This window comes from Entelurus aequoreus, linkage group LG14 (assembly GCF_033978785.1).
Source record: "Entelurus aequoreus isolate RoL-2023_Sb linkage group LG14, RoL_Eaeq_v1.1, whole genome shotgun sequence".
In the NCBI taxonomy this organism is placed as follows: Eukaryota; Metazoa; Chordata; class Actinopteri; order Syngnathiformes; family Syngnathidae; genus Entelurus; species Entelurus aequoreus.
The window spans coordinates 7,229,587-7,254,586 of record NC_084744.1 but is presented as its reverse complement, the minus strand read 5'-3'; the positions used below and the strand labels follow the sequence as shown (position 1 = coordinate 7,254,586).

Genomic DNA, 25,000 nt, shown 5'->3' with positions numbered 1-25,000 from the left:
GAACACAGATATTCAACGCAAAGATGCGCCTGTCTTCAGATCCTTCAGCAAGTTTTGTAATCTGCACGGTCTTTCCCAGCTAATAGCGCTACCCACAAGGGTGTGTGATTCCACCCAATCAACCATAGATCTCATTCTCACTTCAGACCGGCCTAAAATAAAAAATAGTGGGGTCATGATCTGTGGTCTTAGCGACCACTATCTAACCTTCTGCACCCGTAAAATAGCTAAACCTAAAGCCAATGGCCACATAACAGCCCAATCCAGATCCCTCAAAAAATACTCCAATGACAATTTCAATTTAAAATTAGATGAGTGGGACTGGTCCCCTGTGCTCGCGAGCAACCTGGTCGATGTCGCTTGGGATCGCTTCAAAACGGCGTTCCTAAAGATACTAAATGACATGGCTCCTGTGAAAACAGTCAGGATCAAAGCCCGCTCGGAACCATGGATGAATCCGGACCTATTAGCTGCCATAAAAGACAGAGACAGGAAATACTCTGAATACCAAAAATGTAAAACAGAAGTAGATAAACAACCCAATAATATCAACCTCAAATTACTCCTTTCAACTCTCAAAAAGCAATGCAATAAATTAAGAAATAAGTCAACCAACCTGACTAAATCCTTAAAAAAAAATTACATTAACGACAAAATAGAGGAAAACACGAATAAGCCACGTGAGCTCTGGAAAATTCTCAACAACCAGCTTCCTGGTTGCAGCCAGAAACTTAAAACAAGACTCACCAACATCAGCATCAAGGAGGGTGACTCCCTCATTACAGACAAAATGGAGGTAGCTAGCAGACTTAACGCCTTTTTCACCAGCATAGCTGCAACTCTTGTCAACAAGCTGTCCCACCACTCTGGTCGCTTTGGTGTAGAACACATTAAAGCCTTCTACAGAAAGCTAGGAGTATCCAACAATGATTTCAAATTAGAAATGGTCACAGCTGATGAGGTGTTTAAAAAATTGAGCGCGCTCCACCCTAACAAGGCCACCGGCCTTGATAATATTCCCTCCAGATTCCTCAGGGACTCTGCCTCCATCATTGCCCCGATCATCACGCACATAATAAACCTATCAATTACACAAGGCCAAGTACCAAAAGATTTTAAGATAGCAAGAGTAACTCCCCTCTTTAAAAAAGGAAGCAAATTGGAACCTGGCAACTACCGACCTGTTTCTATTCTCAGCTCCATTTCGAAAGTAATGGAGAAAATAGTTTATGAACAGGTCGATAGTTACCTTGCCACTAATAAACTCATGTACAAATTCCAATCCGGCTTCAGAACTAACCACTCCACTGACACATGCCTTCTCTATCTGACCGACCACATCAAACATGAGGTGGACGCGGGCAAATACTGCGGCATGGTCATGCTGGACCTTCAGAAGGCCTTTGACACCGTTAACCACGCTATACTGTTGGATAAGCTCAGAGCAATCGGATTTAACAAAACCTCTTGGAGCTGGATGCAGTCTTACTTGGAGGGGAGGGAGCAGGTGGTAGAGGTGAACGGCACCGTGTCCCCCCCCCTCTCGGTGAGCTGTGGAGTCCCCCAAGGCAGTATATTGGGACCTTTACTGTTCCTAATATACATAAACGACATGTCATCGGCATGTGACTGTGAATTGTTTTTGTTTGCGGATGACTCTGCCCTGCTGGTATCCGGCAAGGACAAGTCACAGGTGGAGAAAATCCTCAGTGCTGAGCTCTGTAGAACTTGCACCTGGCTCGCTGACAACAAGCTATCCATCCACTTGGGTAAAACAGAATCCATCCTGTTTGGGTCCCACATCAAACTTAAGAGAGTCAATCACTTCACCATAAAAGTAGGTGACAGTGTCATCACCAGGAAAGATGAGGTCACCTACCTAGGTTCCATTCTAGAGGCTAACCTTTCCTGTGATAAAATGGCAACCAAGGTAATCAAAAAGGTTAACCAACGAACGAGATTTCTCTACAGAATTTCCTCTCTGGTCAACAAAAGCACCTTGAGGATTCTGGCGGGAACTCTCGTTCAACCCTTTTTCGATTACGCATGCACCTCCTGGTACCCTAGCACCTCCAAAACCCTCAAATCTAAACTCCAAACATCTCAGAACAAGCTAGTCAGGTTACTTCTAGACCTCCACCCCAGATCCCACCTCACTCCTACCCACTTCTCTAAAGTGGGCTGGCTCAAGGTGGAGGACAGAGTTAAACAACTTGCACTGAGCCTAGTCTATAAAATCCGCTACACCTCCCTGATACCGAAGTACATGTCAAACTACTTCCTTAACGTAAATGACCGCCATAACCACAACACCAGGGGGTGCTCCACTAACCACGTTAAACCCAGATTCCGAACTAACAAAGGTCTTAACTCATTCTCTTTCTATGCCACATCAATGTGGAATGCGCTCTCAACAGGTATAAAAGAAAGGGCATCTCTATCCTCCTTCAAAACCGCTATAAAAGTTCACCTCCAGGCAGCTACAACCCTAAACTAACACCCTCCCCGGATTGCTTATAATCAAATGTAAACAATCAAATGCAGATTCTTTTTCTTATGCCTTCTGATCTCTCTCTCTCTCTCTCTCTCTCTCTCTCTCTCTCTCTCTCTCTCTCTCTCTCTCTATGTCCACTACTTGATGTCCATATCCCCACCCCACCCCCCCTCCACACTCCTGATTGTAAATAATGTAAATAATTCAATGTGATTATCTTGTGTGATGACTGTATTATGATGATAGTATATATGATAGTATATATCTGTATCATGAATCAATTTAAGTGGACCCCGACTTAAACAAGTTGAAAAACTTATTCGGGTGTTACCATTTAGTGATCAATTGTACGGAATATGTACTTCACTGTGCAACCTACTAATAAAAGTCTCAATCAATCAATCAAACACATACAGTATGTACACATATATATACATATATATACACATATATACACATATATATACATATATATATATATATGCATATATATATATATTTATATATATATATATATATATATATATATATATATATATATATATATATATATATATATATATATATATATATATATATATATATATATATATATATGTTGTTTTTGTTGTTGTTCCTCCGTGCTGGTTCCAGCATGGTCACCTCCGGACATCAAGTCATAAAATAAACGGCGAGCCTTCTCGCAAATCACCTGCTAGCTTCTTTTCATCTATCCACACCAGCAACGGTTTTTCGACCTGGTCTTGCAATTTCTCTCCATCCTTGTAAAGATATTTCACCCCTCTGGCAAAGTCAACAACCATATAAACGTCCCTATGGTTGCAATTGCAGACATGTTCCTTCCGTGTTTGCCTGCCAAATCAGCAAAGCGTGCGCCAATAATCCGCAAATAGTATTTTCTAAGTCCACAGCAAATCCCTCCTTCTTTCCAAGCTGGTTTGTTGGCCTTTTTGAACCCATAATGTGTAACAAAATAGACAAAACTCGGTGAATGACGAGTCAAGAAACACACTAAAGCGCTGACAAGTAATGGACCGTGTAAAGCGGACGTGACGTTGCACAGCTGGCGTCGTGTGAATGATTAGAAAGTAGAAGCACTCTATGGAAGAAGGAGCTCCAATAACTCCACCGACTACTGCTACTGCACACGTGCGGAACATGCGGCTTGGCAGGCCGACTTCCTGATTACAGGAAGTTTGATTAATGTTGATCATTTGGATTGAAAGCCCAAACTAATCCAAATGTAAATGATATCAGCAACTGTCAGGGAGCGGGAAGCCAACCCCTAACTAACACAGACCTGGACCAATTAAGCTTTTCAATCTGGCTCGCCGGACATTCCCAAATATATTTTTTTAGTTCTTTAAGATGGAAAGTGTAGCTGCCATTAAGATGTGCACTCATGTTTTCTAATGACCGTAACTATACTAAGTGTTTCAATGGTTGGAATCTGCACTTTTGCATGATATACTAGTTACTATGGTCATGTAATTAGTTACTATGGTAATCTCATTGATGATATTACAGACCTTAGATGCTAAAATCCCCAAATTCCTTGCAATAGCTGGTTGAGAAATGTTGTTCTTAAACTGTTGGACAATTTGCTCACTCATTAAGTAAGTTGCAATAATTTCACCTTAAAATTGAGTGTATATTACTGTGAATGGAAAAACAGTACTGCTGTTTTTATGATAAGAAAAATAAAGGCAGCTCAGTTGCCAGAATTTTACTGTAAAATGTACATTTGTTTTTTACTATGAATAACAAAACCTGCATTTTTTTTACAGTAAAAATGTGGGGTGTTGTTGATAAATGGCTTTGGCTTTGCATAGTAGAGTTTTAACTTGCACTTACAGATGTAGCGACCGACTGAAGTTACTGACAGTGGTTTTCTGAAGTGTTCCTGAGCCCATGTGGTGATATCCTACACACACACCGATGTCGCTTTTTGGGTGTTGTTGATAAATGGTGTTGTCTGGGTGTTGTTGATAAATGGCTTTGGCTTTGCGTAGTAGAGTTTTAACTTGCACTTACAGATGTAGCGACCGACTGTAGTTACTGACAGTGGTTTTCTGAAGTGTTCCTGAGCCCATGTGGTGATATCCTACACACACACCGATGTCGCTTTTTGGGTGTTGTTGATAAATGGTGTTGTCTGGGTGTTGTTGATAAATGGGTTTGGCTTTGCATAGTCGAGTTTTAACTTGCACTTACAGAGATAGCGACCGACTGTAGTTACTGACAGTGGTTTTCTGAAGTGGTCCTAAGCCCGTGGCATTTTTTACAGTAAAATTTTGGCACTTGAGCTGCCAGTTTTTTTTTGTTTGTTTTATTGTTTGTTTTTTTTTTACAGCAAATCAACAAAACAGCACCATAGTTTATTACAGTAAAAAAAAGTACCGTTTTTTTTCATTTAGAGAAAAATGCTGTAAAAACCACAGTAAACTTCACCATTTTACCATTGAATCTATTGCTACTTTTACATTGCACAATTTGATGGATAACTTGCTTTGAACTCATTATTATTCATTTTTATTTGTTGTTTAAAAAATGTATCGTATATTTTTGCAAAATTCGACACTATTTAAGTTAACTTGAACTGGACACTGGCCGAGAGTTAGTGGGTGGCCGAGGGTGAAGTCGGCTCTCTTGGTTGCTTTGTTGGGTCCGCTCCTGTCTCTGGCCATGCTCCCCCCCACCCCAGTACCGCCTGAGGGATCCAAAGTCCGTAATATCATCGCTTACGTGCAGTGATTTTTCCAGATTCTCGGAACCTTTTGATGATATTACAGACCGTAGATGGTGAAATCCCTAAATTCCTTGCAATAGCTGGTTGAGAAATGTTGTTCTTAAACAATTTGCTCACGCATTAAGTAAGTTGCAATAACTTTACCTTAAAATTTAGTGTATATTACAGTGAATGGAAAAACATTACTGCTGTTTAAAATTTACATTTGTTTTTTACTATGAATAAAAAAAACTGTATTTTTTACAGTAACATTTTGGGGTGTTGTTGATAAAAGGCTTTGGCTTTGCATAGTAGAGTTTTAACTTGCACTTACAGATGTAGCGACCGACCGTAGTTACTGACCGTGGTTTTCTGAAGTGTTCCTGAGCCCATGTGGTGATATCCTTTACACACTGATGTGGCTTTTTGATGCAGTGCCGCCGGAGGGATCCAAGGTCACGGGCATTCAATGTTACGTGCAGTTATTTCTCCAGATTCTCTGAACCTTTTGATGATATTACGGAGCGTAGATGGTGAAATCCCTAAATTCCTTGCAATAGCTCGTTAAGAAATGTTGTTCTTTAACAATTTTGTTTTTTTTTGTTTTTGTTTTACTTCTGTAGCTGTATGTAGAAATGTCTGGTTACATCAGATCTGCTATTTTAATGTCTTTAATGTCCTTTGTGTTCTTTGATGTTTAATGTTTCCCTCTTACACACATGCTTATGTGTGCTATGGCTATGCGTTTTTTTTCTCCCTTGGCCCAGGCTTAGACTGTTTTTTTTTTCTCCCCTAGCCTGGGTGTCTGCTTTGCCAGCTGATCGGCCAATTCATTGCCATTGACGCCTGTCCAAAATTCCTACCAAAATAGTCAGAAAGAATACATTGAGTACTTTATTGATACATATTATTCCCAGGCTTTGGAGGGGCCAAATAACATGAAGCTCTAGGTGAAAAGCGCACAAAGATGCACGCAAGGATGAGACAATTGTTTGCCACAAGTGGAGGTTGGCCAATGGTGAGGCGTGCTGGCAGACAGGAGCTGTTGTGCTGCCATCATGACATCTTTATTGGCAAGCGTGTGAAAATATGATGACATCATCTGGGCCACACACTTGCAGTGAAGCATGTTTGCACTTACACTTTTGACAGTGACTTTTTGTCGCCGTCTCCAGGGAGTGGAAGCCAACATGCCACAGAGGAGAGGACCCACAAAATCCATCTTCCTGTCTTCATTATTAGTAAGTCTGCTTTTCATTGTCCTCGTTTACGTCCAAAAGCTCATTTAATCTCGCCTCTACAGTCACGTCATCCTCTTTATTGTCGTAGTCCCTCAGTCGGGGCAACAGATACACGCGTCCTTCTTAACAGACAGACCGAAAAATGGCACATAGTTGTATTTTTTCTTCTTCCTGCAAGCGGCAACAAAGTTTCATGTTGTGGAGACACAAACTTGCTCTAACCTTACCTTGCACCAGGACTACTCAACTACTACGTTGTGTAAATAGTAAATAAAAACAGAATACAATGATTTGCAAATCCTTTTCAACTTATATTCAATTGAATAGACTGCAAAGACAAGATATTTAATGTTCACACTGAGAAATGTCTTTTTTTTGTTGTTGCAAATAATCATTCACTTAGAATTTAATGGCAGAAACACTGTTATGTATGCAGGAGGAGTAGTGACGATGATGTTTAATGGCAGCAAAACGTTGCAAAAAACTTGTCACAGGGGCGTTTTTACCACTGTGTTACATGGCCTTTCCTTTTAACAACACTCAGTAAACGTTTGGAAGTGGAATTCTTTCCCATTCTTGCTTGATGTACAGCTTAAGTTGTTCAACAGTCCGGGGGTCTCCCTTCTGCTATTTTAGGCTTCATAATGCGCCACACATTTTCAATGGGAGACAGGTCTGGACTACAGGCAGGCCAGTCTAGTACCCGCACTCTTTTACTACGAAGCCACAATGTTGTAACACATGGCTTGGCATTGTCTTGCTGAAATAAGCAGGGGCGTCCATGATAACGTTGCTTGGATGGCAACATATGTTGCTCCAAAAGCTGTATGTACCTTTCAGCATTAATGGTGCCTTCACAGATGTGTAAGTTACCCATGTCTTGGGCACTAATACACCCCCATACCATCACACATGCTGGCTTTTACACTTTGCGCCTAGAACAGTCCGGATGGTTCTTTTCCTCTTTGTTCCTTTAGGACACGACGTCCACAGTTTCCAAAAACAATTAGAAATGTGGACTCGTCAGACCACAGAACACTTTTCCACTTTGCATCAGTCCATCTTAGATGAGCTCGGGCCCAGCGAAGCCGACGGCGTTTCTGGGTGTTGTTGATAAACGGTTTTCGCCTTGCATAGGAGAGTTTTAACGTGCACGTACAGATGTAGCGACCAACTGTAGTTACTGACAGTGGGTTTCTGAAGTGTTCCTGAGCCCATGTGGTGATATCCTTTACACACTGATGTCACTTTTTGATGCATTTCTGCCTGAGGGATCCAAGGTCACGGGCATTCAATGTTGGTTTTCAGTCTTGCCGCTTCTGCGCAGTGATTTCTCCAGGTTCTCTTGATGATATTACGGAGCGTGGAAGGTGAAATCCCTAAATTCCTTGCAATAGCTGGTTGAGAAATGTTGTCCTTAAACAATTTGCTCAGGCATTCGTTGACAAAGTGGTGACCCTCGCCCCGTCCTTCTTTGTGAATGACTGAGCATTTCATGGAATCTACTTTTATACCCAATCATGGCACCCACCTGTTCCCAATTAGCCTGTTCACCTGTGGGATGTTCCAAATAAGAGCATTCCTCAACGTTCTCAGTCTTTTTTTGCCACTTGTGCCAGCTTTTTTTGAAACATGTTGCAAATGAGCTAATATTTGCAAAAAATAACAACTTTTTCCAGTGTGAACATGAAATATCTTGTCTTTGCAGTCTATTCAGTTGAATATAAGTTGAAAAGGATTTGCAAATCATTGTATTCTCTTTTTATTTACCATTTACACAACGTGACAACTTCACTGCTTTTGGGGTTTGTACAAACAGAAGAGGGCCACATTTCAAGAGCCCCAAAGGCTCAGGGGCCGGGCATCAAAATGTCGATGTATGGTCAGAAAATGTCTCCGCAAGTTCTAATTCCTTTGAGACTGCGTTCACTTTCACTGTCAATACATCCATTATTCCGCCCTCCATACTCCTTTCCAGCGTGTGCGGCGAGTTAACCGCATGAAGAAAGAGAAGCTCCAGAAGTTTTGTTAATGATTGACAATCCTTATTTTGAATTATTTCCCTTCTTTAGTTTGTTCTTTACACTTCTTGCTCAATTTATGTTTGTAAGACTGACAACATAAACATAACAAAAGTATAACATCCGTTGTGTATTTTATATAAATAACGTAGCGTTAATACAGTCACACAATGAACTACAAATGTTTACACTTATGGCAATTCCACATCATTCACACATCAAACATCGCACACAATGAATGTGACTCATCACAATGAAACCTAAAGGTGTAGGGTTATCGCCATGTATTAAACACGACCACAAATACGAAAGATGTCACAAAGTCAGCAACGTCACTACAAAAGTAACTAAATATGTTTACTTTACGCACAATTTATATCTACTTACCAATGTTTGACCAAGTTTGGTGATGAAACTTTACACGCTGGGACTTCTACCCTTGTTGCTGTTTAGTTTGTACTATTAAAAACTGGCAGCTCAGTCGCCACAATTTTACTGCGATATTTTGCAGTTTTTAATTTTTTACAGCATATAAAATTAATAAATAAATGAAAAATGGAAAAACGGTACGGCTATTTTTTTAACGGCAAAATTCCCGCCTTTTTTTTTATACTGTAAAATCTACGGTTGTTGTGTTTTAATCGTGTATAATTACTCTGTATTGAAAGTGGATTTTACTTAATTAGTACTTCATTTTTTATACATATATGTATAGAAAATGAACTAGTAATCGGTCAAAGATCACATATATAAAGATGGAACTAGTAATCTGTCAAAGATCATATATATATAAAGATTTATCTAGAAATCTGTCAAAGATCATATGTATAAAAAATGAACTAGTAATCTATCAAAGATCACATATATAAAGAGTTAACTAGTAATCTGTCAAAGATCATATATATAAAGATTGAACTAGTAATCTGTCAAAGATCACATGTATAAAAAATGAACTAGTAATCTGTCAAAGATCATATATATAAAGATTGAACTAGTAATCTGTCAAAGATCACATGTATAAAAAATGAACTAGTAATCTATCAAAGATCACATGTATAAAAAATGAACTAGTAATCTATCAAAGATCACATATATAAAGATTTGATTTGTAATCTATCAAAGATCACATATATAAAGATTTAATTAGTAATCTGTCAAAGATCACATATATAAAGATTTAACTAGTAATCTGTCAAAGATCATATATATAAAGATTTAACTCGTAATTTGTCAAAGATCAAATATATATATAAAGATTGAACTAGTAATCTGTAAAAGATCACATACGGTATATAAAGAGTTAACTAGTAATCTGTCAAAGATCACATATATAGAGGGTTAACTAGTAATCTGTCAAAGATCATATATATAAAGATTTAACTCGTAATCTGTCAAAGATCATATATATAAAGATTGAACTAGTAATCTGCAAAAGATCACATATATAAAGATTGAACTAGTAATCTGTAAAAGATCACATATATAAAGATTGAACTAGTAATCTGTCAAAGATCATATATATAAAGATCGAACTAGTAATCTGTCAAAGATCACATATATAAAGATTGAACTAGTAATCTGTCAAAGATCATATATATAAAGATTGAACTAGTAATCTGCAAAAGATCACATATATAAAGAGTTAACTCTAAAATTTTTAAATGAACAATTTGTTGGATTTAAATCCCAAGTATTTATCTTTATTTGAACGATAACATTGTTTTGAATGTGATGATATAATATTTAGTTGTATTATTAGAGATGACTAAAGTGTAAATATATGTTATTGTACGCAGCACATTTATTTTTCTAATGTATTTCCACGCTTTTGGGGGCCACACAAATTGACGTGGCGGGCCAGATCTGGCCCCCGGGCCTTGAGTGTGACACCTGTATGATAGTGTATTATCTGCTCACAGATGCTACCTGGTGGTGGTTTGAGCACACTGCAGCTAAGCCTGGATGGTCCATCTCGTTAGTGCTTCGGGGCCATGCAGGATTCTCACAGGAATGATGCAACACATGCATCCAGACTGACTGGATGTCTGCGTAGTTGTGGATTGGTCGTGGCTTAACGCTCTCCGTGTGCCTCCAGGTGTGCTGCATGCTCGCCAGTGCCGAGTACTCCAGCTGTGGGGAGTACGACTTCCTCAACCAGACGGGCAACATCTGCCAGCCCTGCCCGCCCTGCCAACCTGGACAGGAGCCGCACATGGTGGGCGGCGTGCACTCATGCGCACTCTTGTCGCTCGTGCTTCGTTAGTGCACCTTTTCACTGCAACACAAGTGTTCAGACCACCCACTGTGGGCGCTCACTCACCACAGCCCTCGTCCCAGTAAACAACACAGGTCAGGTTTTTCTAAAGACTCGTCTCCTGGTCCGCACGGCACAACGGAAACTGTTCTTGTTTGATGCCCACAGGACCACTCAGATTAAACTAGTAATCTGTCAAAGATCATACATATAAAGATTGAACTAGTAATCTGTCAAAGATCACATATATAAAGATTGAACTAGTAATCCGTCAAAGATCATATATATAAAGATTGAACTAGTAATCTGTCAAAGATCACATATATAAAGATTGAACAAGTAGTCTGTCAAAGATCACATATATAAAGATTGAACTAGTAATCTGTCAAAGATCACATATATAAAGATGTAACTAGTAATCTGTCAAAAATCACATATACTGTATAAAGATGTAACTAGTAATCTGTCAAAGATCATATAATAAAAAGATTAAACTAGTAATCTGTCAAAGATCACATATATAAAGATGTAACTAGTAATCTGTCAAAGATCACATATACTGTATAAAGATACAACTAGTAATCTGTCAAAGATCATATAATAAAAAGATTAAACTAGTAATCTGTCAAACATCATACAATAAAAATATTCAACTAGTAATCCATCAAATATCACATATATACCTATTTAACTAGTAATCTGTCCAATATCATTAATATAAAGATTGAACTAGTAATCTGTCAAAGATCACATATATAAAGATTGAACTAGTAATCTGTCAAAGATCACATATATAAAGATTGAACTAGTAATCTGTCAAAGATCACATATATAAAGATTAAACTAGTAATCTGTCAAAGATCATACATATAAAGATTGAACTAGTAATCTGTCAAAGATCACATATATAAAGATTGAACTAGTAATCTGTCAAAGATCACATATATAACGATTGAACTAGTAATCTGTCAAAGATCACGTATATAAAGATTGAACTAGTAATGTGTCAAAGATCACATATATAAAGATTTAACTAGTAATCTGTCAAAGATCATATGTATAAAAAAATAACTAGTAATCCGTCAAAAATCACATATATAAAGATTGAACTAGTAATCTGTCAAAGATCACGTATATAAAGATTGAACTAGTAATCTGTCAAAGATCACATATATAAAGATTTAACTAGTAATCTGTCAAAGACCATATGTATAAAAAAATAACTAGTAATCCATCAAAAATCACATATATAAAGATTGAACTAGTAATCTGTCAAAGATCACATATATAAAGATTTAACTAGTAATCTGTCAAAGATCATTTATATATAAAGATTGAATTTGTAATCTGTCAAAGATCACATATATAAAGATTTAACTAGTAATCTGTCAAAGACCATATGTATAAAAAAATAACTAGCAATCCATCAAAAATCACATATATAAAGATTGAACTAGTAATCTGTTAAAGATCACGTATATAAAGATTGAACTTGTAATCCGTCAAAGATCATTTATATAAAAAGAGTTAACTAGTAATCTGTCAAAGATCACATCTAAATATTGATCTTGTAATCTGTCAAAGATCATTTATATATAAAGATTGAATTTGTAATCTGTCAAAGATCACATATATAAAGATTTAACTAGTAATCTGTCAAAGATCACATTTATAAAGATTGAACAAGTAATCTGTAAAATATCATATTTATAAAGAGTTAACTAGTAATCTGTCAAAGATTACATATATAACGATTTAACTAGTAATCTGTCAAAGATGACATATATAAAGATGGAACTAGTAATCTGTCAAAGATCACATATAAATATTAAACTTGTAGTCTGTCAAAGATCATTTATATATAAAGATTGAATTTGTAATCTGTCAAAGATCACATATATAAAGATTGAACTAGTAATCTGTCAAAGATCACGTATATAAAGATTGAACTAGTAATCTGTCAAAGATCACATATATAAAGATTTAACTAGTAATCTGTCAAAGACCATATGTATAAAAAAATAACTAGTAATCCATCAAAAATCACATATATAAAGATTGAACTAGTAATCTGTCAAAGATCACATATATAAAGATTTAACTAGTAATCTGTCAAAGATCATTTATATATAAAGATTGAATTTGTAATCTGTCAAAGATCACATATATAAAGATTTAACTAGTAATCTGTCAAAGACCATATGTATAAAAAAAATAACTAGTAATCCATCAAAAATCACATATATAAAGATTGAACTAGTAATCTGTTAAAGATCACGTATATAAAGATTGAACTTGTAATCCGTCAAAGATCATTTATATAAAAAGAGTTAACTAGTAATCTGTCAAAGATCACATCTAAATATTGATCTTGTAATCTGTCAAAGATCATTTATATATAAAGATTGAATTTGTAATCTGTCAAAGATCACATATATAAAGATTTAACTAGTAATCTGTCAAAGATCACATTTATAAAGATTGAACAAGTAATCTGTAAAATATCATATTTATAAAGAGTTAACTAGTAATCTGTCAAAGATTACATATATAACGATTTAACTAGTAATCTGTCAAAGATGACATATATAAAGATGGAACTAGTAATCTGTCAAAGATCACATATAAATATTAAACTTGTAGTCTGTCAAAGATCATTTATATATAAAGATTGAATTTGTAATCTGTCAAAGATCACATATATAAAGATTGAACTAGTAATCTGTCAAAGATCACATATATAAAGATTGAACTAGTAATCTGTCAAAGATCACATATATAAAGAGTTAACTAGCAGCAGGCGGCTGTGGCCTGCGGGCCGGTTCTAATACTAATCAAATATCATCCCGGGGGGGCCATAGATAATGAATTCATCCCGCGGGCCGTGACTTTGACACCCCTACCCTACAAGGGACAGTAAATGTTTGGATGCAAATAGAAAGTCCTGAACTCTGGAGGACCAAAATGAACACAAGTGAGTGTAAATCTCTAAAGTCAGAACAAGAAGAACTACACACACACACACGACTGTAGATCATGAATACTGCAGAGGAACAATTGTCAACAAAGCCTGAACACAAGAGACTATTAAGAAGAAGAAGAGAAAGTACGTTGAAAGGGAATGTGATTGTGTTCCTCCCTGCAGGAACACCAAGTGACAAGAAACTATTCAGCTGTTTGATGGTTTGATGGAGGAGAGCAATATTAACTTCCTGTTCAGTCCTCTTTAGCCTGGAGGGGAACAACATCCTCTTTCAGATCAAAGCACGCAAACCTTGGAGTCTGTCCGGACTCGGGAATGACGACTGCGATTCTGTGTGTGTGTGCTTAGACCTGTGGCTACGGCGTGAAGGACGAGGACTTCTCCTGTGTGCCGTGTCCGCACGGCAAGTACTCCAAGGGCAAATATGAGATCTGCAGACGACACAAGGACTGCGACGCCCTCTACAAAGCCGCCGTGCGGGTGGCGGGGACGCCGGACAGCGACGCGGAGTGCGGGCCGTGTTTACCGGGGTAAAACTGCACACTGGCACACAAACACTGACGAGTCACGGGGGACAGGCAAACGGCAATCTTGTAGGATTAGGTCTGTGAGTGACCACTGTATACAATACCAAGTTTTACTGAAGCTGCAGGAGACCAGCCCTTACAGTGCAACCAAAGCATCATCAGCAAGCAAGGTCTAAATTCAAACAAAATTCAGCTTTGTATGGACTCATTGATTGTTTACAAACTGAGTTCGGAGAGGAAGTGACGCCAGAAAGACTGCGCCCCACACAGGAAGTGACGCCAGAAAGAACGCGCCACAGCCAGCTTCATAATAAAGCGGTTCCGTAACTCGGAGCTAACCACTGGAAATATGATGGCGAGTCATCCAGACATGCCCGTGTTTCTCCTTCCTCTACATGTACAGACGCTTGTGGAAATCACACATGAATACCTTAGGAGAAAGCCATTGCAGCTATTTGGGATACAACACTTTTCAGACGGCAAGAGAACTTTCCAAAGTCCAGGTCAGCTGTGATTCTACTTACCGAAAAAGGTAGCGTGTGATTTCTATTACCTGGCCGTCGAGGGAAGACTACGGAAAACAGTGAATGCTGTTGGACTGGCAAAGCAGACTATCAGTTATTGTCCGCCATGTATGTCGCGGACTCAACGTCTAGGTCCAGAGTATATAAAGTCACCAAAAAGGAATGGACAATAAAGGTGAAGGCAAAAGAGTGAGGAGTGTCCTGACCAGATATCTAGATCCCTAGATTGACTGATGTAAAATGTTCTTTATCACATTGTTTACTTTCACCTGTCCATTAAAGATTGGATTAGTTTATGATGTCTCAGGTGTGATTCACTACAATAGGGCCCCACAGCACACCAGATTCCAGTTCATTGAAATACCTCAACTCTGGATATTGTTCAGATAAGTTATACATTTTAGAACTTGCACACAAAGCAACACTGGAGGTGACTATGCTGTGCGCATATTCCGCGCATGCGTACTAGGTCGCGTTGCGCCGGTGGACAGAGGGGGCCAGGGGGTCTTAAACGACCATTGTGTGTGTGTGTGTGGACAAGAATAAGCTTAGGTGGGATTTACCCTGGATAACCGTTTTATAGAAGGGGCCTAAGGCGGTGCTATGCGGCTCTAGAGCTGCGGGTTGCTGACCTCCGGGTTAGAGCAAGCGAACGCATTCCAGTGGTTTGTCTGCTCCAATTGTCCGTTGTGGCTCTCAACTTGATCATCGTTTAGTCTTGCATCAGCGAGATGTTATCCAGTTTGCGACTCAGTTCCGAGATCGCCAAAGTCTGAGGGCCCTCAGTTCTGTTGTCCATCACAACAGGCAGCCTTTGATAGTTAGGTTGCATCACATTACATTAAGTAAATCAATCATGCATCCATCCATTTTCTACCTCTTATTCCGGTCGGGTCGCGGGGGGCGTTGGAGCCTATCTCAGCTACAATCGGGCGGAAGGCGGGGTACACCAATCATACTGTATTTAATTATAGATGTAATATCCATGAGTCATTAACAGACCTTCCTTATGTTTGGTCTTGACTGGGTAGCAAGTCTTGTTTGGTGTCTTTGGGCTGCAGTTTTTCACCTGTCACTAGAATATTCTGAAATATTCTACAATATCTGGGATGAGAATCAGCACCTCCAAGTCCGAGTCCGTGGTTCTCACCCGGAAAAGGGTGGAGTGCTATCTCCGGGTTGGGGAGGAGACCCTGCCCCAAGTGGAGGAGTTCAAGTACCTCGGAGTCTTGTTCACGAGTGAGGGAAGAGTGGATCGTGAGATGGATCGGTGTGGCGTCTTAAGTAATGCGGACGCTGTATTGATCTGTTGTGGTGAAGAAGGAGCTGAGCCGGATGGTAAAGCTCTCAATTTACCGGCCGATCTACGTTCCCATCCTCACCTATGGTCATGAGCTTTGGGTTATGACCGAAAGGACAAGATCACGGGTACAAGCGGCCGGAATGAGTTTTCTGCACAGGGTGGCGGGGCTCTCCCTTAGAGATAGGGTGAGAAGCTCTGTCATCCGGGAGGAGCTCAAAGTAAAGCCGCTGCTCCTCCACATGGAGAGGAGCCAGATTCGGGAATCTGCTCAGGATGCCACCCGAACGCCTCCCTAGGGAGGTGTTTAGGGCACGTCCGACCGGTAGGAGGCCACGGGGAAGACCCAGGACACGTTGGGAAGACTATGTCTCCGGGTTGGGGAGAAGACCCTGCCCCAGGTGGAGGAGTTCAAGTACCTCGGAGTCTTGCTCACGAGTGAGGGAAGAGTGGATCGTGAGATCGACAGGCGGATCGTGAGATCGACAGGCGGATCGGTGCGGCGTCTTCAGTAATGCGGACGCTGTATCGATCCGTTGTGGTGAAGAAGGAGCTGAGCCGGACGGTAAAGCTCTCAATTTACCGGCCGATCTACGTTCCCATCCTCACCTATGGTCATGAGCTTTGGGTTATGACCGAAAGGACAAGATCATGGGTACAAGCGGCCGGTATGAGTTTTCTGCACAGGGTGGCGGGGCTCTCCCTTAGAGATAGGGTGAGAAGCTCTGTCATCCGGGAGGAGCTCAAAGTAAAGCCGCTGCTCCTCCACATGGAGATGAGCCAGATGAGGTGGTTCGGGCATCTGGTCAGGATGCCACCCGAATGCCTCCCTAGGGAGGTGTTTAGGGCACGTCCGACCGGACACGTCGGGAAGACTATATCTCCGAGTTGGGGAGGAGACCCTGCCCCAAGTGGAGGAGTTCAAGTACCTCGGAGTCTTATTCACGAGTGAGGGAAGAGTGGATCGTGAGATGGACATGCGGATCGGTGCGGAGTATTCAGTAATGCGGACGCTGTATCGATCCGTTGTGGTGAAGAAGGAGCTGAGCCGGACGGTAAAGCTCTCAATTTACCGGCCGATCTACGTTCCCATCCTCACCTATGGTCATGAGCTTTGGGTTATGACCGAAAGGACAAGATCACGGGTACAAGCGGCCGGAATTAGTTTCCTCCGCCGGGTGGCGGGGCACTCCCTTAGAGATAGGTTGACAAGCTCTGTCATCCGGGAGGAGCTCAAAGTAAAGCCGCTGCTCCTCCACATGGAGAGGAGCCAGATGAGGTGGTTCGGGCATCTGGTCAGGATGCCACCCGAATGCCTCCCATGGAGGTGTTTAGGGCACGTCCGACCGGACACGTCGGGAAGACTGTGTCTCCGAGTTGGGGAGGAGACCCTGCCCCAAGTGGAGGAGTTCAAGTACCTCTGAGTCTTATTCACGAGTGAGGGAAGAGTGGATCGTGAGATCGACAGGCGGATTGGTGCGGCGTCTTCAGTAATGCGGACGCTGTATCGATCCACTGTGGTGAAGAAGGAGCTGAGCCGGAAGGCAAAGCTCTCAATTTACCGGTTGATCTACGTTCCCCTCCTCACCTATGGTCATGAGCTTTGGGTTATGACCGAAAGGACAAGATCACGGGTACAGGCGGCCGGAATGAGTTTCCTCCGCCGGGTGGCGGGGCTCTCCCTTAGAGATAGGGTGAGAAGCTCTGTCATCCGGGGGGAGCTCAGAGTAAAGCCGCTGCTCCTCCACATGGAGAGGAGCCAGATTCGGGAATCTGCTCAGGATGCCACCCGAACGCCTCCATAGGGAGGTGTTTAGGGCACGTCCGACCGGTAGGACCTCGGATAAGTGGAAGAAGATGGATGGATGGCACTAGAATATTCTTCCAAGTGTACAGTCTTAGTCTCCAAAGGCAGCTTTACCTGCTACTGTACTTACTGTACGTGTGCATGTTCAAACATTCCACTGTCAGAGCTGATTCTACCCCCATGTTTGTCATGCAGGTACTACATGCTGGAGAACAGACCCAGGAACCTCTACGGGATGGTCTGTCACTCCTGCCAGAATGCCCCGCCCAACACCAAAGAATGTAAAAACAACATTTTTGTTTTTTTTAAACTTCAGACATGGTATTTAGCTAAAGTAGATTCATTTTTTGGAGAAGGCCTTCATCTGTTTTGGGTCATAATTAGGCCCCTGTGCATTTGACTGTAATGACAGTCTTCAAAGTGTCTGAATATGGGCAGAGTTGATAGTTGGGAGGTGAAGTCGCCGAGTGAAGGCAGGCACACACTTGCCTCGTCGTTGCTTAAATGAGCCAGACTCCGGACTGTGTGCAGTAATTAAAATAGCTTATTAGGAAGATGATTAGCAGGTCGGCGCTTGTGCTGATACTTTTTACACAAAGTCTTTTCCTCCATTATTGCTGCTTGCCGTGCAGACTGTACAGATGATCGACACATTTGGCTTCATATCACTTTTTCACGTCACCATGGCTCTGACAACCGTTGCATGCATGCAGTCGTGGTCAAAAGTTTACATAGACTTGTAAAGAACATCATGTCATGGCTGTCTTGAGTTTCCAATCATTTCTACAACTCTTATTTTTTTGTGATAGAGTGATTGGAGCACATACTTGTTGGTCACAAAAAACATTCATGAAGTTTGCTTCTTTTATGAATTTATTATGGCTCTACTGACATTTTTTGTTTCATCTGACCACAGAACTTTCCTCCAGAAGGTCTTATCTTTGTCCATGTAATGTCAGATGAAAGAAAAATGGAGCTGTTTGGCCACAATACCCAGCAATATGTTTGGAGGAGAAAAGCTGAGGCCTTTAATCCCAGGAACACCACTTCTACCGTTAAGCATGGTGGTGGTAGTATTATGCTCTGGGCCTGTTTTGCTGCCAATGGAACTGGTGCTTTAAATGGGACAATGAAAAAGGAGGATTACCTCCAAGTTCTTCAGGACAAGCTAAAATCATCAGCCCGGAGGTTGGGTCTTGGGGGCAGTTGGGTGTTCCAACAGGACAATGACCCCAAACACACCTCAGAAGTGGTAAAGGAATGGCTAAATCAGGCTAGAACAGGGGTCACCAACGCGGTGCCCGCGGGCACCAGGTAGCCCGTAAGGACCAGATGAGTAGCCCGCCGGCCTGTTCTAAAAATAGCTCAAATAGCAGCACTTACCAGTGAGCTGCCTCTATTTTTTAAATGTTATTTATTTACTGGTCTCGCTTTGCCCATTTTTAATTCTAAGAGAGACAAAACTCAAATAGAATTTGAAAATCCAAGAAAATATTTTAAAGACTTGGTCTTCACTTGTTTAAATAAATTCATTTATTTTTTTACTTTGCTTCTTATAACTTTCAGAAAGACAATTTTAGAGAAAAAAATACAATCTTAAAAATGATTTTAGGATTTTTAAACACCTTTTAAATTCCTTCCTCTTCTTTCCTGACAATTTAAATCAATGTTCAAGTAATTTTTTAAATTTTATTGTAAAGAATAATAAATACATTTTAATTTCATTCTTCATTTTAGCTTCTGTTTTTTCAACGAAGAATATTTGTGAAATATTTCTTCAAACTTATTATGATAAAAAATTCCCAAAAAATATTCTGGCAAATCTAGAAAATCTGTAGAATCAAATTTAAATCTTATTTCAAAGTCTTTTTAATTTCTTGAAAAAATTTTGTTCTGGAAAATCTAGAAGAAATAATGATTTGTCTTTGTTAGAAATATAGCTTGGTCCAATTTGTTATATATTCTAACAAAGTGCAGATAGGATTTTAACCAATTTAAAACATGTCATCAAAATTCTAAAATTAATCTTAATCAGGAAAAATTACTAATGATGTTCCATAAATTATTTTTTTTACATTTTTCCAAAAGATTCAAATTAGCTAGTTTTTCTCTCCTTTTTTTCGGTTGAATTTTGAATTTTAAAGAGTCGAAATTGAAGATAAACTATGTTTCAAAATTGAATTATAATTTTTTTCGTGTTTTCTCCTCTTTTATAAAAATGTTAGTGGCTAGCTAGTTAAAATGGGATATTGTGATTTCACAAGACTGTCTTAGAAGTCATCATTTGAAAATGTGCAATTTGAAAAATGTGCACTTAGAGAAAATATAAAAATAAAGTGTTGCATATTGATATTTATCTGATTCTATATATATTTATTGTGAGAAATCATTAAGATGATCAGTGTTTCCACAAAGATAAATATCATTAATTAATAATAATAACATAGAGTTAAAGGTAAATTGAGCAAATTGGCTATTTCTGGCAATTTATTTAAGTGTGTATCAAACTGGTAGCCCTTCGCATTAATCACTACCCAAGAAGTAGCCCTTGGTTTCAAAAAGGTTGGTGACCCCTGGGCTAGAATGACGGTTTTAGAATGGGCCTTCCCAAAGTCCTGACTTAAACGTGTGGACAATGCTGAAGAAACAAGTCCATGTCAGAAAACCAACACATGTAGCTGAACTGCACCAATTTTGTCAAGAGGAGTGGTCAAAAATCCAAGCAGAAGCTTGTGGATGGCTACCAAAAGTGAAACTTGCCAAGGGACATGTAAGCAAATATTAACATTGCTGTATGTAAACTTTTGACCACGACTGTATTTACAACATGAACATAAAAACATGCAATAGGTAAAAAAAACAAAGTAAAAAAAATCCATACAATATCCAATAGAAAACGTTTCTGGATCCTTTACAATTGCCTGAAATTCCCCCAAAGTGATGAGTTCAGGTAACCTCAGATCTTTTTGTAATTCATTCCATGACCATGGAGCGGAAAATCTGAATGGCTTTTATGAACTGAAAATGTGAGCAAATGTGCTGGGTCAAAAGTATACATACAGCAATGTTAATATTTGCTTACATGTCCCTTAGCAAGTTTCACTTTTGGTAGCCATCCACAAGCTTCTGCTTGGATTTTTGACCACTCCTCTTGACAAAATTGGTGCAGTTCAGCTAAATTTGTTGCTTTTCTGACATGGACTTGTTTCTTCAGCATTGTCCACACGTTTAAGTCAGGACTTTGGGAAGGCCATTCTAAAACCTTCATTCTAGCCTGATTTAGCCATTCCTTTACCACTTTGGACGTGTGTTTGGGGTCATTGTCCTGTTGGAACACCCAACTGCGCCCAAGACCCAACCTCCGGGCTGATGGTTTTAGCTTGTCCTGAAGAATCTGGAGGTAATCCTCTTTTTTTCATTGTCCCATTTACTCTCTGTAAAACACCAGTTCCATTGGCAGCAAAACAGGCCCAGAACATAATACTACCACCACCATGCTTAACGGTAGGGATGGTGTTCCTGGGATTAAAAGCCTAGAAAATTGCTGGGTTTTGTGGCCAAACAACAACATTTTTGTTTCATCTGACCACAGAACTTTGCTCCAGAAGGTTTTATCTTTGTCCATGTGATGTCAGATATATATATATATATATATATATATATATATATATATATATATATATATATATATATATATATATATATATATATATATATATATATATATATATATATATATATATATATGTCTTAATTAGATTATCCAAAAAATAGTGCTCGATACCGTGGTAGAGCGTAATATGTATGTGTGGGGAAAAAATCACAAGACTATTTCATCTCTACAGGCCTGTTTCATGAGGGGTTTCCTCAATCCTCAGGAGATTTTATACACATATATATATATATATATATATATATATATATATATATATATATATATATATATATATATATATATATATTTGTCAGTGTGTACTAATGTAAACACAGTCCTAAATGCGGTACAGCAATCCATTCACATTTGAATTTTGATTATTATTCATCCTGATTGGAATCGATTTACAATTTTCAAGAATCGATTAAACAAAACAATTTAAAAATATATTTTTTTATGAGAATACATTTTTAAAAAGAGGTTTTTGGGCCATCTCCATGTAACCAGAAGGAACTTTCCTAACCAGAATTCCTGGTATTCCAAAGCCCTATTTCCACCCTTTTTTCCATCGACTACTCCTCCCACATTTTTCAACCCACTTCAACCGTTCCACCGTCAAAACATTCCTCTTGATTAGGACAAATAAACTAACTTGTTTTTTGAACTGGAAAAATTCCCGAATTTCCCCAAAAATTCCAGGAATTCCGTAATACCATTTCTCAATTCAACATGTTACTACTTCAACATTTCTCGAAAGATTTGAAAAACTCCAACACCAACCATTTAAAATTATTCAGACCATACAAGTTTGTTTTTTACCATTTTTTTAAAAAAATCAAGATTTTCCCAAATTTCCCTAAAACCATTTACTACTTCAATATTTCTTGCCCGATTTAAACAATTCCAACACCAACCAATTCAGCTCATTCAGGACATTCATGCTCCTAATCATTTTCAATGAATCCAAAAACCCCAAATTTCCAGGAATTTCCCATTGAAATGAATGGGATATTTTTCCAAGTTGTACAATTCCCACATTTTTCAACCTATTCAAACCATTCCAACATCAACACATTCCACTCACCCTGGACATCCAAACTAACACTTTCCCAAGTTCTAAACCAAATTCCGGTTTTCCTGGAAATTCAAACTCTTCAACATTCAAACCATTCTAACATTCAAACCAATTTCTGCGTTTAAACGATTTCAACATTTAAACCATTTCTACATTCATCCTACGTTCCATTAGCATTTCAGTTCAGCGTCAGCTCTTCCACATTCAAACCATTCCACCTTCAACACATTTCACCATTCTGGAAATTTAAACTACCTTTTTTTTTTTAAGTTAAAAAAAATTCCAAGGTTTTCCAGAATTCCTGGTTTTCCAAAGTCCTATTTCCACCCTTTTTTCTGTCGACTCTCCTTCCACATTTTTCAACCCACTTCAACCGTTCCACCGTCAAAACATTCCTCTTAATCAGGACAAAAAAATTAATTTGTTTTTTGAACTGGAAAAATTCCCGGTTTTCCCGAAATTCCAGGAATTCCGTAATACCATTTCTCAATTACATTTGTTACTACTTCAACATTTCTCGACAGATTGGAAAAACTCCAACACCAACCATTTCAACTCATTCAGACCATTCAAGTTTTTTTTACAATTTTTTTAAAATTCTAGATTTTCCCGAATTTCCCTAAAACCATTTACTACTTCAATATTTCTTGCCCGATTTAAACAATTCCAACACCAACCAATTCAGCCCATTCAGGACATTCATGCCCCTAATCAGTTTCAATGAATCCAAAAACCCCAAATTTCCAGGAATTTCCCATTATAATGAATGGGACATTTTTCCAAGTTGCACAATTCCCACATTTTTCAACCTATTCAAACCATTCCAACATCAACACATTCCACTCATCCTGGACATCCAAACTAACACTTTCCCAAGTTCCAAACCAAAGTCCGGTTTTCCTGGAAATTCAAACTCTTCAATATTCCAACCAATTTCTGCGTTTAAACGATTTCAACATTTAAACCATTTCTACATTCATCCTACGTTCCATTAGCATTTCAGTTCAGTGTCAGCTCTTCCACATTCAAACCATTCCACCTTCAACACATTTCACCGTTCTAAAAATTTGAACTACCTTTTTTTTAAGTAAAAAAAAATTCCAAGGTTTTCCAGAATTCCTGGTTTTCCAAAGCCCTATTTCCACCCTTTTTTCTGTCGACTCTCCTTCCACATTTTTCAACGCATTTCAACCATTCCACCGTCAAAACATTCCTCTTAATTGTTTTTTGAACTGGAAAAATTCCCGGTTTTCCCGAAATTCCGTAATACCATTTCTCAATTCAACATGTTACTACTTCAACATTTCTCGACAGATTTGAAAAATAACACCACCAACCATTTCAACTCATTCAGACCATGCAAGTTTTCTTTTACCATTTTTTAACAAATTCAAAGATTTTCCCGAATTTTACCTAAAACCATTTACTACTTCAATATTTCTTGCCCGATTTAAACAATTCCAACACCAACCAATTCAGCTCATTCAGGACATTCATGCTCCTAATCATTTTCAATGAATCCAAAAATCCCAAATTTCCAGGAATTTCCCATTGAAATGAATGGGACATTTTTCCAAGTTGCACAATTTTTCAACCTATTCAAACCATTCCAACATCAACACATTCCACTCATCCTGGACATCCAAACTAACACTTTCCCAAGTTCCAAACCAAATTCCGGTTTTCCTGGAAATTCAAACTCTTCAACATTCCAACATTCAAACCAATTTCTGCGTTTAAAAGATTTCAATATTTAAACCATTTCTACAATTATCCTACATTCCATTAGCATTTCAGTTCAGCGTCAGCTCTTACACCTTCAACACATTTCACCGTTCTAAAAATTTGAACTACCTTTTTTTTTAATTAAAAAAAAATTCCAAGGTTTTCCAGAATTCCTGGTTTTCCAAAGCCATATTTCCACCCTTTTTTCTGTCGACTCTCCTTCCACATTTTTCAACCCACTTCAACCGTTCCACCGTCAAAACATTCCTCTTAATTGTTTTTTGAACTGGAAAAATTCCCGGTTTTTCCGAAATTCCGTAATACCATTTCTCAATTCAACATGTTACTACTTCAACATTTCTCGACAGATTTGGAAAAACTCCAACACCAACCATTTCAACTAATTCAGACCATTCAAGTTTATACCATTTAAAAAAAAAAATTCCAACATTTTCCCGAATTTCCCTAAAACCATTTACTACTTCAACATTTCTTGCCCGATTTAAACAATTCCAACACCAACCAATTCAGCCCATTCAGGGCATTCATGCCCCTAATCATTTTCAATGAATCCAAAAATCCCAAATTTCCAGGAATTTCCCATTGAAATGAATGGGATATTTTTCCAAGTTGCACAATTCCCACATTTTTCAACCTATTCAAACC

General features: G+C 38.9%; 1 protein-coding gene across 1 annotated transcript in view; it reads left to right on the top strand.

Annotated features, from left to right (window-relative positions):
- edar (ectodysplasin A receptor) overlaps positions 1-25,000 on the top strand; it is a 110,468-nt gene that overhangs the window by 51,744 nt on the left and 33,724 nt on the right. The window contains exons 2-5 of the mRNA XM_062070493.1: positions 6,398-6,463; positions 10,580-10,699; positions 14,070-14,251; positions 18,075-18,160. Of these exons, the coding sequence (XP_061926477.1) occupies positions 6,413-6,463; positions 10,580-10,699; positions 14,070-14,251; positions 18,075-18,160 (439 nt within the window). The 5' untranslated portion in view covers positions 6,398-6,412. The remainder of the gene's footprint in view (positions 1-6,397; positions 6,464-10,579; positions 10,700-14,069; positions 14,252-18,074; positions 18,161-25,000) is intronic.